This window comes from Desmodus rotundus, chromosome 3, assembly GCF_022682495.2.
Source record: "Desmodus rotundus isolate HL8 chromosome 3, HLdesRot8A.1, whole genome shotgun sequence".
Lineage (NCBI taxonomy): Eukaryota > Metazoa > Chordata > Mammalia > Chiroptera > Phyllostomidae > Desmodus > Desmodus rotundus.
In genome coordinates this window covers 17,561,461-17,580,094 of record NC_071389.1, presented here as the reverse complement: position 1 = coordinate 17,580,094, position 18,634 = coordinate 17,561,461, and the positions used below count along the sequence as shown (strand labels likewise).

General features: G+C 42.0%; 1 protein-coding gene, 1 long non-coding RNA gene and 3 other non-coding genes across 11 annotated transcripts in view; all 5 read right to left on the bottom strand.

The window, feature by feature from the left end:
* Positions 1-2,176: 2,176 nt before the first annotated feature.
* LOC112299276 (uncharacterized) lies at positions 2,177-7,383 on the bottom strand. 2 transcript variants are annotated; one of them, XR_008426562.2, is made up of 5 exons: positions 7,265-7,383; positions 6,161-6,194; positions 4,874-4,906; positions 3,208-3,961; positions 2,177-2,671 (listed from the first exon to the last, which is right to left on the bottom strand). It is a non-coding gene; the product is annotated as an uncharacterized lncRNA (long non-coding RNA). The 2 variants fall into 2 exon arrangements; XR_008426561.2 differs by having other exon boundaries at positions 2,177-3,961.
* Positions 3,997-4,200, bottom strand: LOC112299703 (small nucleolar RNA SNORA73 family). Its single transcript, XR_002974293.2, has one exon. It is a non-coding gene; the product is annotated as a small nucleolar RNA SNORA73 family (small nucleolar RNA).
* On the bottom strand, positions 5,300-5,503 carry LOC112299701 (small nucleolar RNA SNORA73 family). The gene has a single exon (XR_002974291.2). It is a non-coding gene; the product is annotated as a small nucleolar RNA SNORA73 family (small nucleolar RNA).
* Positions 6,352-6,554, bottom strand: LOC112299702 (small nucleolar RNA SNORA73 family). The gene has a single exon (XR_002974292.1). It is a non-coding gene; the product is annotated as a small nucleolar RNA SNORA73 family (small nucleolar RNA).
* A 4,487-nt stretch (positions 7,384-11,870) lies between the features above and the next one.
* Positions 11,871-18,634, bottom strand: part of PHACTR4 (phosphatase and actin regulator 4) — a 77,652-nt gene continuing 70,888 nt past the window's right edge. For all 6 annotated transcript variants that reach the window (XM_045190732.3, XM_024554459.4, XM_053921965.2 and 3 more), the window contains 4 exons: positions 18,223-18,284; positions 16,818-16,955; positions 16,139-16,215; positions 11,871-14,076 (listed from right to left, as the gene is read on the bottom strand). In XM_045190732.3, coding sequence (XP_045046667.2) covers positions 14,061-14,076; positions 16,139-16,215; positions 16,818-16,955; positions 18,223-18,284 — 293 coding nt within the window. In that variant the 3' untranslated portion in view covers positions 11,871-14,060. The remainder of the gene's footprint in view (positions 14,077-16,138; positions 16,216-16,817; positions 16,956-18,222; positions 18,285-18,634) is intronic.

Genomic DNA, 18,634 nt, shown 5'->3' with positions numbered 1-18,634 from the left:
TGTGCCACACGAGCTGTTACAAGGACTAAAGAATGCCTAGCACATGCCAGTACTCATCAAATGTCTGGTACTATCATAAAGTGGGTTCCATCACAAGACAAGACACGCGCAAAGACAAAAAGGGGCGAAAGAGGGAGATGTGGCCAGGGAAGGGCTCTTGATGCCCAGGAGACAGTACTCATCTTCTCCAGTTTAGTGCTTTCCAGAGTCAAGTAAATCTGGACACATCAAAGGCTTATAATTCATTAAACTGAGTTTTTATGGTATACTGGTTACTACATTAGGTTAAGGCAAAAAAAATTCTGTGGTTTAAATTGGGTGGAGATATTTTTTTGAGGTGTGATGATGTAGGTTAAATACAAGTACTGTAGTCAATTGCCTTATTCATGCTCTGCCACTTGCTGGCAGCATAACTTGGGCAAGTCCCTCGAATCCTCCAACTTCACTTTCCTCATCTGTAAAACAGACCCAAAAAGCAGACCCGCTTTACAGAGGCACATGGAGTATTAGATGAAATGCTGTGCATACGATCTTACATCTTATTCAACGCTAATGGTATGATAGGGTTTTGCTATCATACTAGTTAGGTGATCCTGGGCAAGTTACTAATTACAATTCTCCCCTTTTACCTCTCCTGGAAAGGTAGGGTGGCTCTGAGTGATGTAAGCCTGGTTTAGTAGTAAATGAATGGTGGTATTCCTTCAACAAAATTTTGGATACTGTATCCTTAGTTGTTTGCTCCAGGAAGTGGAAGTGTTATCTGACATTGTACTTACTAAGAGACTCTAAGTAAGCTTTTTACAAATATTAACTCATTTCTCATTACAATCCGAGGTAGGTACTTTTAATCATCCCCATCCTATGGGTGAGGAAACAGGCAGAGAAAGATTAAGTGGCTCGCCCAAGGTCACCTGGACAGGTGGTGGCATCACGACTCAAACCTAGGCAATGTGACTCCTAGTTTGGCATCAGTGACTTTACATGCAGGATAAGGCCAGAAAAACCTGTTCAGAAAGTCTAGACAGGCATGTTGCAAGATAAAATTTAGCAGGTAGGGTGGGACCTAGACTACCCGCTGAGTTTTGATTCAGCTATACTTAGACATCAGGAAAAAGAAATGTGCATTTCCTGTGCCAGCATTAGTTACAGAGCCCTGCCAAGAATTTGTACTAATAAACACTCAAATAATCTCTGGTTGTAGAGAAGCTAACACTACACTGAACCCTCCACAGACAGTGTACAGTAATACCAAGATGAGCCGCACACTGGGCTGGTCCCAGGGGCCAACAGAACCCTACCTTGCATCTGGCCTCCTCCTAGCAAGTCTGCAGGGATTTGATGCCTTTGTGCACAAGTTCTACTTTCTACTTGTGGATCTGAGGAATTTAAGTGTTTTTGTTCTTAGATTAATACCCACTTTAGACTTGTAGGGATTAATATTCAAATGCTTGTAACTAAGTGCTGCTTGTTTAGGCAGATAACCTAAATATTTAAAAACCCAACAAGAAAGCTCTCCCAGCTCATCCTCCCTAATTACGGCTGTTAGGAAATAGCTCCCATTCCCAAACTTATCCTCTGGCCCTGAACACCAACTTAAAAATTCTCCATCAGTTTGAGCTATGACCCACCACTCAGACCCCCAATCCACCCACTTCCCTTACATCTGACCCCAGTGGTCTCATGGCTGTTCTACCTCCACACACCATGTTCACTCAGCCCCACCAGGGTCTAGACTCTACCTTCCAGATGGTTCCCTGCTAGCCCACATCCTGCAGGGCCCATCACTCCCCTACAGTGCTAACAGACTTCGCAAGGGTTTGACCAGGCTTCCATTGTGACTCAACCTCACATCACTCATGGGCAACTTTCTTCCAGGCTCAGGTGTTTGCCACTCAGACACCAACAACAGGTTTAACTAACAGCTGTGTAACTACCACTTACACCCAATCTTGTAGTTGTCAAGTTGCCTGTACATCATGGGAAACTGAAGGACTGTTTGAACTGAATCTTCCCCATGGTCAAGTGCCAATATCAAGTTAATCCCAAAGAGCACAAGAGGATACACAGGACAGACACGAGCTAAGGAGACTTTGGGCATTAACTGCTATACTACCCCTTTCATGGGGTACTTTCGGCTGAAATCAATCACACATCTACACAAAAACCCACACTAACGTGCATGATGTAAAGTCACCTTTATTATAATTTGTAAGTACATTGAAAATGGATCTTTAATAGATATCTAGGTTCTCACGGGCTTCTGCTTTCTGCTCAGCAGTGCAGTTAGAAAACCAACTTCAAGGATTTAAAAAGGCCAAGTAACATCTTTTCTCAAATTTTTTACCTCAGGTATTCTGAAAAGTTCTCTGAGGTGTCTAGGTCCATGGACCATACTCTGTTCTAATAAACCTCATACTAAAGTGCATTCTGCAGTTCCTTATAAACTGAAGTGGGCCACCTGGCCATTGGCACATTCTGTTAGTCTGTTAGTTAATACAGATCTGGAGCTATGCCAAGAATTTGCAGTTCTGTCCTCCTCTGTCCCCTTTATGCCAAAGGGCAGTTATTAATCTTCCAAAAATAACATCACTTTACAAACTTTCCCTCTCAAATAAAGGACTCAAAAAGCATTGCCAGCTGCCAAAAATTAAGGTGAGGCTCCTCTTCTCTCCTGAATGAAAACAGAAAAACACATTAGACGCAAATTTATGAAGTCTGTCCAGAAAGTATCCAGCCATGCACTATGGAAAAAACTGGAAGCTTTTTTTTTTTTTTTTTTTTGAAGACACAAGATATACGAAACACTGTACATAGGACAATGACGCCTCAGTCCCCTTCAAAGTAGGAACCTTAGGACCTCAAACAGTTAACCCAGTATCTCTTCCATTGTTCAAAACACTCTGCAAAATCCATTGTTGGAACTGCCATTAGCTGCTCCAACATATTTTCCTTAATCTCACCAACAGTCTGAAATTTCTTCCCTTTCAAAGGTGATTTTAGTTTTGGGAAAGGTCAGAAGTCACAGGGCACCAAATGTGGGCTGTAGAAGAGCTGAGTTGATGCTTCACAAAAAAACACTATATGAGTCTTGATGCACGAGCGGGCACACTGTCACAAAGAAGCTGCCAACCACCAGTTGCCCAGAGCTGTGGCTATTTTCACTGCATTGCTCCTCTCAACAAAGAACACTGAGGTAGTACTCCTTACCATTTGCCTTGGAAAAGTGAACTTGTCATGGATGACTCCTTCCATTGGGAAGGCTGGGCCTTTGTTTCCAGATCATAGACCTAGACCCACCATTCATCTCTGGCCATGACCCTCTCGAGGAATCTGGTTCACTGGGAGTGGTGTGAGTCGAGTTGTTTGCCACTGTAGCACGACGTTCCTTCTGCTCTGGCAGTGGAAGCCATGGAATGAATTATGCCACAAGACGTTTCATGCGAAGATCACGTGTCAAAATCTCGGACACGGTGGTTTTGGGAATCCCCAGATCAGCCCCCAGTTCTCGCACTGTCAGGTGTAGGTCTTTGTTGATGGCAGCCCGCACACGTTCCACATTCTCAGGTGTTCTGCTTGTGGCAGGCCTTCCAGAACGCGGATCACTTTCAACAGATTCTCGACCATCTTTGAAGCGTTTGTGCCACACTTTTATTTGCGCTGCACTCATTGCATCGTCCCCAAAAGCCTTCTGAATCATTCGAATAGTTTCTGCCGAGGAATGTTCAAGCTTAACACAAAATTTGATGCAGATTCGTTGCTCTACTCGCTCAGTCATTTTGAATGCGATGACCACAGAATAGAGATGCTCACTCAATAGCGTCTACTGTCCACGGACTAGTACAGTGAAGTCTTCATTGTTCACACATATGGATTCCAGTCCACTCTCCCTGGCTGCCAGGTAATATCAGTTCTTGTTACATTAACAATGACTGGACTTTTTTCCGGACAGACCTTGTAGAATCTAAAATTTAAAAGAATTTTAGATCTTAGTGTTCTAAATGTTTCCTGCATGGTTTGTCTCCTCAATCATTGTCCAAAGGACTCTGAGAAGCTGTAAGAATATGCAGGCGCAGACTCAAGGCCCAGCTTTCTCTCCAACGTTGTGGAAAGGGACTGTACATCACAGGGCAGAGCCCTATGCTCCTCTACAACACCTGGACAGAGCCCGGGGAGAGTGACCTCCTGGGGTACCCACATTGGTTATGTAATCTAATTCAGACTACTGTGCTAGAAATTAATTTCATGCAGACCACAGCAACTTCCCAGGGATACCCACACTGCCTGATTAACCACAAACCGCAATAAAGACAATACTGCTAACCAGCATTATCCCTCAATACCTTCGAAAAAGATTTCCATTAAAAGAAAGTTTCTTCTTCTTTTCACACTACCCATGTAGGTGTGGGAACAGCCTTTTGGTTTAGTAGCTCATTTTAATTAATTCCAGACCAGTCATTACTATGGACTACTTCATGGTTTATCTACTTAATCACCGCTGATTCAAGTCGTTGCTGGAGGAGAATGCAGGTGCATGTGCCCAGCAACAACTCTGGCACCACGAGGAGGAGCTGTGCATAAGACCAAACTCTTGTCTGCTGTGGATGGACTGTGGGTTGTGCACGTTAAATAACTCACACATCAGTTTGAATGTGAGTGGTCAGGTCAATCCAAGCTATCACAAATTTTTCATTTGCTAAGTAGAAATTTCTCCTCTATCCAATCAGTTAAAGTGAAAATCTTAGCAGTTTTACTGGGGGGGAAAAGGTGTCTCCCCAAACAGAACACAGACCTAAAACATCAGTGTCTATCTGGACACATTAACCAGCAACAGCACCTTCCTGAAAAACCAAAAGCAATTCATAGATTTACTTACCCCAATCACATTAATTGGAATCTTGACAGAAGGCTGCAAAACAAGGTAGTAAAAGCTTATTTTCATTCATTTGCACTTAACAGCTACTGTGTTGGCATTTTTTTTTTTAATTGACTTTTTATTTTTTTAAGATTTATTTTTAGAGACGGGAAGGGAGAGAAACACCCATGCCTGAGATACACAACACTGATCAATTGCCTCTCCCTCACACCCAACTGGGGGACTGGGCCCATAACCCTGCATGTGCCCTGACTGGGAATTGAACCAGTGACCTTTTGGTTCTCAGGCCAGCACTCAGTCCACTGAGCCATACCAGCCAGGGCTAAAAGTAGACAGTATTTAGGGAGAAGAGGCCAATGCCTAATGCCAGGTTCTGAATATTTTAAAAACTCTAGTGGTAGTAACAGCTGAAAACTGCTGCTCTAGAAATGTTTCCTGCATGGTTTGTCTCCTCAGTCATTGTCCAAAGGACTCTGAGAAGCTGTAGGAATATGCAGGTGCAGACTCAAGGCCCAGCTTTCTCTCCAACGTTGTGGAAAGGGATTGTACATCACAGGGCAGAGCCCTACGCTCCCCTACGCCACCTGGACAGAGCCCGGGGAGAGTGACCTCCCGGGGTATCCACGTTGGTTATGTAATCTAATTCACAGCCCAGGGATATCCACACTACCTGATTAATCACAAACTGCAGTAAAGAAAATAATGCTAACCAGCATTACCTCTCAAAACCTTTGAAAAAGATGTCCATTTAAAAAAAAAGGTTTCTTCTTCATTTCACACTACACACGTAGGTGTGGGAACAGCCTCCTGGTTTAGTAGCTCATTTTAATCAATTCCAAACCAGTCATTACTATGGACTACTTCATAGTTTATCTACTTAATCGCTGTTGATTGAAGTCGTTGCTGGAGGAGAATGCAGGTGCATGTGCCCAGCGACAACTCCAGCACCACGAGGAGGGGCTGTGCATGAGACCAAACCCTTGTCTGCTGTGGATGGACTGTGGGGTGTGCACGTTAAATAACTCACACATCAGTTTGAATGTGAGTGGTCAGGTCAATCCAAGCTATCACAAATTTTTCATTTGCTAAGTAGAAATTTCTCCTCTATCAAATGAGTTAATGTGAAAATCTTAGCAGTTTTGCTGTGGGGAAAAGATCATCTTCCCAAAACATGAACACACATCTAAGCCATTGACAACATACCTACAAAAACTAGCACTATCTGGATGCATTAACCAGCAACAGCACCTTCATGAAAAGCCAAATCCAATTCAAAAATTTACTTACCCCAAATCAAGGTATTTGGAATCTTGACTGAAGGCTGCAAGACAAGGTAGGTAAAGAGCTTATTTCCATTAATTCACAGTGAATGGCTATTGCGTTGGCCGTTGTCATTTTTTCAAATTTGACAATCTAAGGAGGTTGGTGCCCCTGACCAAAGCTAGGTACTGCACACCGGCTGAAAACTGCTGCTCTAGAGATGTTTCCTGCATGGTTGGTCTCCTCAGTCATTGTCCAAAGGACTCTGAGAAGCTGTAGGAATATGCAGGCGCAGACTCAAGGCCCGGCTTTCTCTCCAACGTTGTGGAAAGGGACTGTACATCACAGGGCAGAGCCCTATGCTCCTCTACGCCACCTGGACAGAGCCCGGGAGAGTGACCTCCCAGGGTATCCACGTTGGTTATGTAATCTAATTCATACTACTGTGCCAGAAATTTGATGCAGACCGCAGCGACTTCCCAGGGATATCCAGTGTGTGGGGCATCCTGAACTCCCCAAAGGCAACAAAACTCGAGTTAAGAGTGACCAGCAGTCTTGTCTGTAACCTTTACTTTCAGACAAGCACCACAAACACACCTAGAAGTTTCAATATGCGATTAGCGTGCTGCCAAAAAAAATGGTAAGTGCAGAGCCGTTCAGGTAGCAGTTAATCTTATCTTTAAAATAATCATCTGGAGCCCTGAAATTACCGATACATGACAAAAGTTGGCGGAAGAATTGAGTCCTCCGTTTCGAAATCAGGCCTCCAACGCACATGGGGGTCGGGAATGAAATGGCCTGCGTGCAACTCCACGAGGGACGACTACGGACTGGGAGGAAGCAGGGTAATAACAGGACAATGCGGTGGGGGTGGGGTGGAGCTGCGTTTTCAGCGTCTCGGAAAATATAACGGCAGTTCGACACTCTCACCCGTTGGTTACGGTCACCACCCGCGGATCGCGAGACCTCGCGGCCCACATCCCAGCCAGTCCCACTGCACGAGTTAAGAGCCGTTAACACGCACGGCGCTAAAGGGAATCCTTCTAAATAGCATGGCCGCCACAGGAAAGGCTGGTTGGCAGGTCCAGGTTACTGGACCTGAAATTGAACCTAGGGGGATAAAACACTCACCAAACACCACCGAAGCAGACCAAAAGTCTTCTCCAAAAAGACCGAGCGTGCCAAGTCACCCTTATTTATACCTTTTGAAGCGCGCGGATACGCCTATTGCGCCTGCGCCGCGCCATGCGCAGTTGGGGAATCAGAAATTCGCTAAGGATGCTAGGAATCTACAGCCGACTAAGCCCCACCCCTAGCTGACCCAGAGGATTCTCGCGACAGGAGAGCCTTCCCGCGCGACTTTGCTGCGGAACGTAAATTACAGCAACTGAGTTAAGTACGTAGGCGGATCGGTACTTTTTAATAAGGAATTTACTTCTTTACACTCAGTTCACCCAATCTGGAGAATGTGCCGTTAAATTAACTCGCCAGAAATAACTTTGGCGTCAGAAATAAGCAAAATAGACAAAGACATTTAGAGAAATGCGAAGTCTAAAAAGGGATTGAATCTGCCCTGTCACATATGAAATAAACATTTGATAAATCCGTAGGTAAATAAGACGAGCGCTCCTATGCGAATTGGCTAAGGTTAAAAGCCTCCCATGCACCCCAATGTGAATGTACAATACTGTTAAACTGTACACGTACGAATGGTTAAAATGGTCAAATTTATGTTAAGTATATTTTAACACACTCACACCCCTAATATAAAGAATTAGGCAAAGTAAAGATTTCTAAAGATACGTATTACAAATGTGATACAATGTTACAAATGTGATACAATTTTGAGTATGGTGTTAGGTGAATAAATGTTAGATAAATTGACAGAGCTGTCACAGCTGGACTATAATGAGTAGAAAAATTTATGGTGTTCTATAAGAGTTTGTGCTTAGTGTTTTACCTACATTATTTACTATCCCAGCACTTCTAAAACAATGGTATTTTTGCCCAGATTGTAAGCTGCAAACAGGCCCGGGGTAGTGGTTCTCAAAGTGTAGTTGGCAGACCTTGGTCCCCGACATTCTTTTGGGGGTCCATGAGGTCAAAAGTGTTTCATAATAACACTTTCTTTGCCCTTTTCGCTGTTTTGACTCTGCACTCATGTAAAATGAAATCGTGGGTAAATTTGCTGATACCTCAGTATGTTTCCAGGTCCTGTAACCAAACTGTACTTGTAATAGTGTTTTTTCATCATCATAAATTTATTTTTTTAAAGTCACATTCATCTAGGAATGTCCTTGATGAAGTAACAATCGTTAATTTTATTCTTGACTTTTGAGTATCCAACTTTTTAATTTTCTGAGTGACAAAGTGAGAAATATATAAAAACACTTTTGCTGCATGCCAAGGTACAGTGGTTACCTCCCGGAAAAGAACTTATGTGATTGGCTTATGAGCTGAAATAGCCACATTTTTTTCATGGAATACCATTTTACTTGAAAGAACAGCTGACAGCTTTACCAACTGTATATGTGTGTGAGACTGAATTTTCTTCATTTACTTAAAACAGACTGAATGCAGAAGTGGATATGAAAATTGACCTCTCTTCTATTAAACCAGACATTTCAGAGATTTTCAAAAAAATATAAAACATTGCTACTCTCTTCACTATTTTAGGAAAATGGACATTTTTCTCAAAAATGTATTATTAATGTGTTATTTTGAAAGGTATTGTAAATATTTTTGAAATGTTTGTTTTGATTTTAGTGTAGTATCAATAGGTATCACCCACAGATATGAAAATCCTTTGGGGTTCTGAACTTTAAATCCTTAAAGTTCTTAAGGGGACCACAAAACCAAAATGTTTGAGAACCAGTAGTTTAGAGGAAGAAAGGCAAATGATTCTGCTACTTCTCTGGTGATATTACCAGCATTCAGTTTCTTTCAAATACTCATTCAGCATTTACTTAGCAGATATGACTTATTTGCTGGACCTGCCACATCAAGGATTCTAGATGAAATACCTTTTTCTATCCTTGAGAGCTCACAGTAGGGAAATAGACACGACAGCAAAATACACTACTACTTGAGGTATGCTATCTGGCCTCAATACAGTATTCTGAGAATGAAGACGACAGAGCAACCGAACAATATGCTAAAGGTTAAGGGGGTTTTCCTGGGAAGTTAAAATTTGAGCTAAAACTTGAAGGAATAGTTCAGGGATGGGGTGACTGTGGAGTGTGGCTGAGGACAGCATTCCAGGTGGAGGAACTAGCAGAGTTGTGGTCTCCCAGAAAGGGTGAGAAGTCAGTGTGATGAGGAAGATTAACAGAAGTGCCTGGATTTTTCATGAGACGGCAAAGTTGGCAAGAGCTGAATTACAAAATATCTTGTAGTCCAGGCTGAGTTTAAATTTTATTTAGGTAACTAGAGGCCAATAAGTTGTGAAGTAAAGGGTTGCCGTGACTGTCTTTGCATTTAGAAAGTTAACTCTAGTGGCAATTCGAAGGATAGATCAGAGAGGCTGGAGGTTATAAAGTCCTCCAGACTTTGGATTTGGATGGTAAACAAGGCAAGAGAAGATATATAAGTCAAGAGACATTTCTGAGGTAGAAAATGCACAGAATTTGTTGTCCTACTGGACCTTTGAGGTAAGAGAGAAACTTGCAGATAATACCAAAATTTTAGGCTTGGGAGGCTGAACATACGGTGGTGGTCTCTAATAATTGAGAAAGTAGGCTGTGGGCAGAGAGAGAGGGAAAGCATCGATGTGAGACACATTGATCAGTTTACCTCCTGTGCAAGTCTAGAAGAAGAATCGAACCCAAAACCTAGGTGTGTGCCCTGACCTGAATCAAACCAGCAACCTTTGTGTACATGGGATTATGCTCTAAAATCAACTGATCCACCCAGCCAGGGCAAGACTTAGATTTTAATGAGTTGAGTGAACATGGCTTTAGAAATGGAAAACAGTGCGTACAGACCAGAGGGCATAACCATTGTCAAGAAGCCTGTTGTTCAGTTTACCATCAGGTCTTTCACCTCCACTTGTCACTCATTTAGCTCAACTGCTTGGACTGTACAGAAACTTAAGTTGTTAAAATAGGTTATGTGAAGGGAGTATAGGAAAAGCAGGAGATAGCGCAATAGGTTGAAGAGAAAATAGGGTCCAAGGAAGACGGGTAGAGGGTGTAGGAAGGAGATAAACATTAAACAAATTAATGAATAAATAAGTAGTGGTGTGTGTCTCCTCAGTACCAGATGGGGGGCAATTGAGGGTGCTTGTTCAGGTCAGATGTCATATTTTATGAAGGAGGTGAAAATTCTAGGGGGAAGAGATTACTGGTATCCACACAAGAAGGTTGTAGGAAGTGGTCCAGGTTGCTGGTGGTTCCTGCTTTTCCCTTCAGGCCTTGTAGAGCTGGCATTGAATCAGTAGTTGGCTGTGTTTTGGTTTCTGGGCTTGGCTGTTCTTTGTTGTACATTCTCGTCTTTTCTAAGTACACTTCCTATCTCATCCCCTCCCACTCAATATCCACGGACTTCCCCTTTTTGATAGTGGTTTTCCAAACTTCTCACTCTATACCAGTCCTCTTTCTCCCGGGGTGCAGTAATTTAAATCCTTAAGAATGGTAAACCCAGTTTCAGCCAACATTGGGCAACGTGTGCCTGCAGAGCACCCTTCTAGAGACAATGTTTAACCTCAAAAGGGTAATGGCAATTTGAGGCCTCTTTGGAGGACTAATAGAAGGAAAATCTGGAAGCAGGTGGAACACAATGACATGAGTTCTGACTCATGGTTTCTTTAAACCCTTAGTAAAGGGTGGTGCACTAATCAAGGCCCGTCTCCAAAGTGACAAGTAGAAAGTGAGTCACTGGTGAGGCCACAAGGAATGAAACTGGGCTGCTAGCCAGGGAGTAGATTAGGTATGAACTGTCTTATTGCGATGCCAGCCTGAGGTCTAATTATGTGTGGTCCACACAAGTAATCCTTGCAGGGATGATGGATGCAACTGCTTGTCCTTGAATATACACAGTGATTCCACAATCTGCTTTGACCTTGGGGAAGCAACGTCCCCACTTAGGTGCTTCACTGGTAAAATGAGTGTGTTGTATCTTGCTGTGTATAATGTGCACTTTTTTGCTCAAATCTGAGGGAAAAACAAGGATGCACATTATACATGGGTAGTACAATTCTGTATCTATAAATGTTTTTAATTCTTTTATTTTTGCTTATGCATTAAAAGTGTAACTCTAGAAAGCAGTAAGGATATCCATATGCAAAATAATGCCCTGGAATATGATAATCGGTTTTGTTTCTAAATATAAATAAAGAATTAAAGATTAAAATGAAAATTTTTTTCCCTGAAAGTTTGGGCCAATAACATGGGTGTGCATTGTGTACACTGTAAAATACAGTATTCCTACTTACCTGCCAGTCAAGGGTAAGCAGGTTAAAGGGCCGAGTACGGTTAGCTGGTACCTACCATGGATTCGTGTTGGCTCTCCTCTCTGAAGCCTGTTCTTCTCCCACACGTGTGCACAGTCAGTCACCTCCACGACCAACCTTCATCTCCGGCCACACTTGAAGTTCCGACTATTATTTCCTCTCCACCCCTTCCCACGGACTTCTCATTGAGGACGTCTAGCACTATTTCAGGTATCATTTTTAAGCTGGCTTAAATCTTTTGGAATAAGGGAGCACATAAAATAAATACATTATACCAGAATGGTATAGTTTTTTTAAAATTCTAAAATACTTTAATAATATTGGTAGGAAGACTGATATACAATGCAATCACTTATTTTACAAGGAGATTCTGTACATCAGGGGAGCATTTTGAAGTACAATACATCAGGCTTTTATTTCTCCTATACAGCACGATTGTGAATTGTTACTTACACAGAAAGGACACAAAATCCTTTTACATGTATATATATATGTATATATAAAAAACACCTGAAAAGACTTGACCCCCAAAGTATCTTGTTCCAAAGGAACATGAATGAGATGAAAGATTAACTAGACTCATTGGTGGCACATAGAAAGCAGACAAGTAACTCAGGAAATCAAATCCCATTTTAAGGTTGGCACATTAAGGGAAAGAAAGGCAGTGAAGGAAGGGTTTGAAAATGTCATTGTAAGCCACAGAGGATTCTGGCATGAGCCAACAAATCTCCAAACCAACAAGACAGGAAGGTTAGAAGAAGTCAAATTAGCAGTTATGTGAGGCCACCGTATATACAGACCTCCAACAACTTCCTACAGTCGTCACTTACCTTTCCATCACTCCTACCAAATGTTCATCCAGTTTCAAGGATATGTGAATCCAGTACATCTATCTCTACAGCCATAAAGGATGTGACAGTGATGGAGAAATCCAGTACCTCCCATTCCCCATTCAGACAGAAGACACTACTCTTTAAGGCTGCTTTAGTTTTTTTGTTTTGATATGACATTTTGACCCTTCAGCAAATAATAATGGACATGGAAGAAGAAAACAGAAGAATCTACTGAAATTACATAAAGAACAATGGGGGCTGCAGAAACCTATAAAATAGCCCCAATTTTCTGAACATGAAAGATAAAAAGCCACATTCATCAGTTAAATAGAAACTATTTTTTTCTTCCACTTAGTGTGGACAGGAATTAGAGGGAAATAGTGAAGTTGTGAGGTTTTCAACAAAAATTCAAAGAAAGCAACTGAATCGTGTTTTAGGAAATCATATTACTATATATCACAAAAAACAGGTGGGGGCTGAGCCAATGCCCAGGCACCGACGACACTGGCTCCAGCTTGGAAGAGTAGGGATGAGTGGGTGGAAGCTGCCAGAGATGGGCAGCAGAACGGGACAAACATTTGTGCCGAGGAAGAGAGGAGCGGTGGGTCATGGCGGTTCTCCTAATTGTCTCTCCAATGACCTGTCCTATTTAGCACCCAACGTAACATCCCTAGGGCCCTGCTGTGATTCTGCCTGAAAGTGTGGGGGCTGGCAGCATACAAGTGCTCTCACAGAGTTGCTACAACTCTGCTTTATGGAGAATATATCTACTGGTCAAAATGAATTACAGTATCATTTGGTACAATAAAAGTACAACAGCTTTTAACATTTAAGCCATGGGTCAGTTTTCCAACAAGTTGGCATTAACATAAAGGCTTTTCTGGTTTTGTATATAGAAAACATACATGCTTTTGCATTTTTCCAACTTGAAATCTGGTTGCAGGTCAGAGTGAACGTAAGTTTCCATTACTTCTTCAAGGCTTTTTTAAAAAAATAAAAATCAGGATAACGTGTGTCAAAAAGGAAGCAAGCACTTGTCAGATCCTGAGCTTCTTTCAGGCCGGATGTCCTGAAAGAAGGACTATATTGCTGTGTTACAAGAGGTATAGTGCAACGCTGACATGCCAGTGTGGTATGAAGGCTTCCCCTGGAAGTGGGGGCCCCTTTGCCAGAAGGCTGGGGCCCTCTTGGTTTTCTCCACCACCCACTGGATCCGACAGCTGGAATTCAGTGCCTCCACAATGGGGCTCACAACCAGGACAGAGCAGGTAAGGCTAATGGTGCGAACTGTGCCTCAGCATAGGCAGTCAGTCCCCTTGGGGCGAGGGTGTGGTGCAGCCAATAAAACGTGGAGCCTGCAAGTGGCCCAGACCATTTGTGGCTGGTGAGGGGAGACCCCTCAAATATGCTGCAACATTAAAAAGTTCAAAGCACTGACAGTGCTCAGTTTGCTCGAGGCAGCACTTGAGGGTCCATTCCAGTGGAACGCTACATTCACAGAAGTGCTGTTCACCCCAGAAGCCTATCCCAGCGGACTCGATCCCGGCTGTGCTGGTGAGTGCTCACATTCCCGCCATGTCATTCTGGAGACCGAAGCAGCAAAGTGCCCAGTTTTGGAGGGTTGTTTAGTTCTCAAACTTCAGCATCATGGACGATGGTAGCTAAAAGGGAAGATCAAAAAGAGCCAAGTTACCAGATACTGTAGATTGCTTTGCTATTATTACATTAATAGTAATGAAATATTATGTTTTAATATTTTAAAATATGCCTCTCCTCCACTCTGATTCTTCCTGACCCTCTTCCTTCCTTCCTCATAACTTTCTTCTTTGGCTTCTGTAACACTCTCTTTTCCCTAGTTTTCCTTTTTCTTCAATATGCTTTCCTGGCCTATTTTCCTCAATCCACTCTTTAAAAATAAGTTTCCTGTTAAGAAGCACCTTCTTTTCTCATACATGTGCTACCTTTAGACCTTGCTTTCTCCTTGCACTCCAGACTAAATATCCAACTGTATTCTAGGCCTCTCCACCTTCAACGTGGCACAGGCTCGTCAAACTTAACGTGGATAATTTGTTTTCCAGTTTGTTTACTGCCTGCCTCCTCTTTTATACTTTTAAAAGATTTTGTTTACTTATTTATAAATAAAAGATTTCATTTATTTTTTAGAGAGATGGGGAAAGGAGGAGAAAGGGAGAGAAACATCCATGTACAAGAGATACATTGATTGGTTGCCTCTCGAATGCCCCCAACTGGACTGCAACCCAGGCATGGGCCCTGACCGTGAATTGAACTGGCAACCTTTTGGTTTGTGGGACAATGCCCAACTCACTGAGCCACACCAGTCAGGACTCACTCAAAACGCCACAGAGGATTCTGGCATAAGCCAACTAATCTCCAAACCAACAACACAGAAAGGTTATAAGTCAAATTTAGAAGTCAAAAGATTGGGTTTTTAAGATTTATCCTTAGTGATAATTAAACTCTAATTAAAATAGCCATTTGCTTGTACTGTGATTGAAAAATGTTTAACAATATTTTATTTTCCAACTTTGCTTATTCCTTATTTTTATAGCAAACTGGAATTGGCATTATATCTTCTTTTTTAGCCTCTTTTTATGAATGTTCTGAGAGTCACCTAGATATGTTCAGTATTTTCATTTTTGGCTAGCTGATTATTTAGGTACTGGGTGGGTGGGTCCTTACTCACAATAGTAATTCCAAATCAAAATATTTCTTGGCTTCTTTCATGAAGACAGCTAATTAAAATAAAGTTTATATATGAAACTGGTAACATCCCTGTGCTACAAAGAACTGAATCCAGAGAGGGTAAGATCTTGTCTAACTCAGCAACAATTTCCTCATATATAACCTGGGACAGTGAGGCCCAGGGAAGAGAGAACCCAGTGGCTTTTTAAAAAAAATATTTATTTAATGATTGATTTTAGAGAAGGAAAAAGGGAGGAAGAGGGAGGGGGGAGGGAGAGAGAGAGAGAAAGAGAAACATTAATTTGTTGTTTCACTTATTTATGCTTTCATTGGTTGTTTCTTGTATGTGCCCTGACCGAGGATCAAACCCACAACCTTGGTGTATTGGGACAGCGCTCTAACCATCCGAGCTACCCAGCCACGGCTCCCAGTGGCTTTTTAGTCATTTATTCCTTTCCCTAAACCCTGGTTCTGCAACTTACTAATAGGTCAAGCTAGTTAACACTTCTGAGCCTGTTTCTTTATCAATAAAATGAGGATATTATCACCTTGAAAATTTATTGCAAGGATTAAATAAGATAAACATAAAAATGCCACATTCAGTATAGGCATTCACTACTGATTCTAAATTGTCATACCTTTTTCTTAATGTAGTCTTGCAATCAACACTGAGTGTCCTTTTAAGGTTTTATTTATTTATTTTTAGAGAGAGGGGAAGGAAGGGCAAAAGAGAGGGAGGGAAACATCAATGCGCAAGAGAGACATGGATTGGTTGGCTCTTGTACAGCCTCAACTCGGGACCTGGCCTGCAACCCAGGCATGTGCCCTGCCTGGGAATTCAACTGGCGACTTTTGGGTTCACAGGCCAGCACTCAATCCGCTGCGCCCCACCAGCTAGGGCCTGAGTGTCCTTTTAAACAATGTCATTAGCGTCCTTCCCATCTGAACAACTCTGCTGGTATGTTCGCTTTTTGGTGGAATGTTAATTAGTTCACAGTATTTGGGTCTTGTGGCTCTTACCGTGTAAAATGTTTGCTCTCTTCATGAACCTCCATCTCGGAGCTTTTAAATTCATTCAGTTCTTTTCTTATGGCAGCCTGTGGAGTAAAAATGAAAATGTTTCAGCACCGTCTGTCTGCTATCGTGCAGCAGTGTGATTTGCCATCTATTCTCCATTGTGCTTAACCTGGTGAGCCACTGTAACCTGCGGGAGGCAACCCACAGGGAAGGAAGGAGCCAGGTCAGCACACCGGGCGAAGCTCTGAGCCAGGACACACCGCCCTCCCGACACCATTCACCTCACAGTAAACCTACAATCTCCTGTTAAATCAGAACACTTGAAGAGCTTAAAAGAGTACTGTAGATTTTACAGTTTCCACAGCTTGTAACAATACTTTTCCCATTCAAAAAGTGTAATATGGTAATTACTAAAATATACCATCCAAGCTCCCTCCAACCGACAAAACCATCATTCAAAGGGTGTTTTATTTCCTTCCAGGTTTTTGTACTGATGTAGCATGGATTTTCTTTTCTTCCACTTTTGTGCTGGTGGTGGAGTCATTACTATAAAGTTTTGGTTTGTAAATCTTGACATTTTGTGTCTTGATTACAAATTTAACATTACATCAAAAGTAGAAATTTTATGTGTGGTTGTCCTTTCCGGTTAGTGTCTGGCAGAGGGAGAGAAAGAGAGACAGACCTTGTCAGCAGGGGTCAGTTTGGTCCATGGTTTGTCGGCTCGCCGGTCATAATCTTGAGCGTCTGTTACCTCCACATACTCATTAAACCTCAGAATCTTCCTGGCAAGTAGTTCAGCCACAGTTGGCCTTTGACTGAGCTGAAAAAAAATGGAGCCTCTCAGTTGACTATGCCAGGAATCAGGCATCAGTCATGCATTCAAACCGCCTCTAACCCAGTGTTCAATCTTCGCTGCATGCTGGAATCTCGAGGGGACCTTCAAACACCACTGATGCCTAGGTCCCTCCCAAGATTCTGGGTTTTGAATTTTTCTTTTAAAGCTTCTGAATGCACTATAAACCACTGTAACTAGTAGTACCAGTGCTTCTCAAACTTTAACATGCATATGAGACATTTAGAAATCTGGTTAAAATATAGATTCTAATTAAGCTGGTGTGGGGGAGGGTCTTAGATTCTGCATCTCTTACAAGCTCTTAGGCAATGCCAAAGCTGCTGGTCCATGAGCCACACTCTGAGTAGCAAAAGGATTAGGACTATAAACTCACATATAATACATTAGAAAGTGAATACATTTAATATGAAATCACTATCTAGTGGGTAATATTAAGGATGAATTTCAACACGAACAATGTCCATGACGGCAGATTCTGCAATAAATTACGATTTAAGATTGCACAATCAGGTAACCTGCTCAATCTGAAGCATCAAGTCCAGGTGAGGCCTCTAGCTACTCTTATTCTAACAAGGATAATTCCTCTGATTCTGGAAAGGGGGAGAAGTGGGGGAAATCGGGAAGAAAATGTCTAGATCCCCTCACTCTCCTGGGGATTCTTATGTTTTAAGAAATACCTAGAGAACTGAGACCAAATCAGAATCTACAGGAGGCAATTACAAACTATTATGGTGAGAAGGAAAGAAAAAAGGTACTAATCCCAGAGCTTAAAAGCTAAAACATGTCTTGTACAAAAAAGATTTTACCTTAACTGATCTGAGACCAAAGAAAAAATCCTAGTTGGTTTTTCCTATTTTTCAGATATTACTAAAGGGTCAGTTCAGTACTTTCCTTGATTAGAAAATAACCAGTTTGCCTCGTAGAACTGATTGGTACACACTCCTCCTATTACCATCTCTATACTTCAACAGGTTTTACAGTCTGCATCGAGATCCCAGGTCTACCAAATAAAGGCAAAACTTTATGTATTTATTGAGGATCTTTTTGTGCCAGGCTTTTATTAAATAGTGAAAATGAAAAAGAAAAGCTCTTGACAATGCTGTGTTGTTTTCTGTATTTGCATCATGTATTCTCCTCTCATCGCAATCTATGGCAATTTCAGTCCGATCATTTCTTTCCAATCAGACAGGTCATTCAAACATAAGACATGCACTCGGGAGACAGACCCGCTTACCTTTCTCGTGAGCCGCCGTTTAATCTCGCGTTTTTCTGCCTGACGATCAGCTTCATTTTTAGCTACAGTTGACAGTCAGAAACAAAAAACTATTACTTCACAGTGGCAATCTGCATATCAGCATATCAAACTTTTCACTAATTACAGTGCAAATGTTTCTTACAGGTTCCAAGCCAGAATAAAATATGAACCTGGGGGATGGCTAACCAAGACAATTTTGTTGTCAAGCGGTATAGTCAAACACTCAAGAGCAAGGGTAGCAAACCATGGTGCCAAGTCCAGCTAGCTGCCCATGAGCTAAGACTGGTTTTTACATTTTTAAATGGCTACATCTTGAATGGCTTGATAGATACTTAAACAACAGCTCCCTTTTGCTTTTGGCCTGCAAAGCTGAAAATATTTACTATGTGTC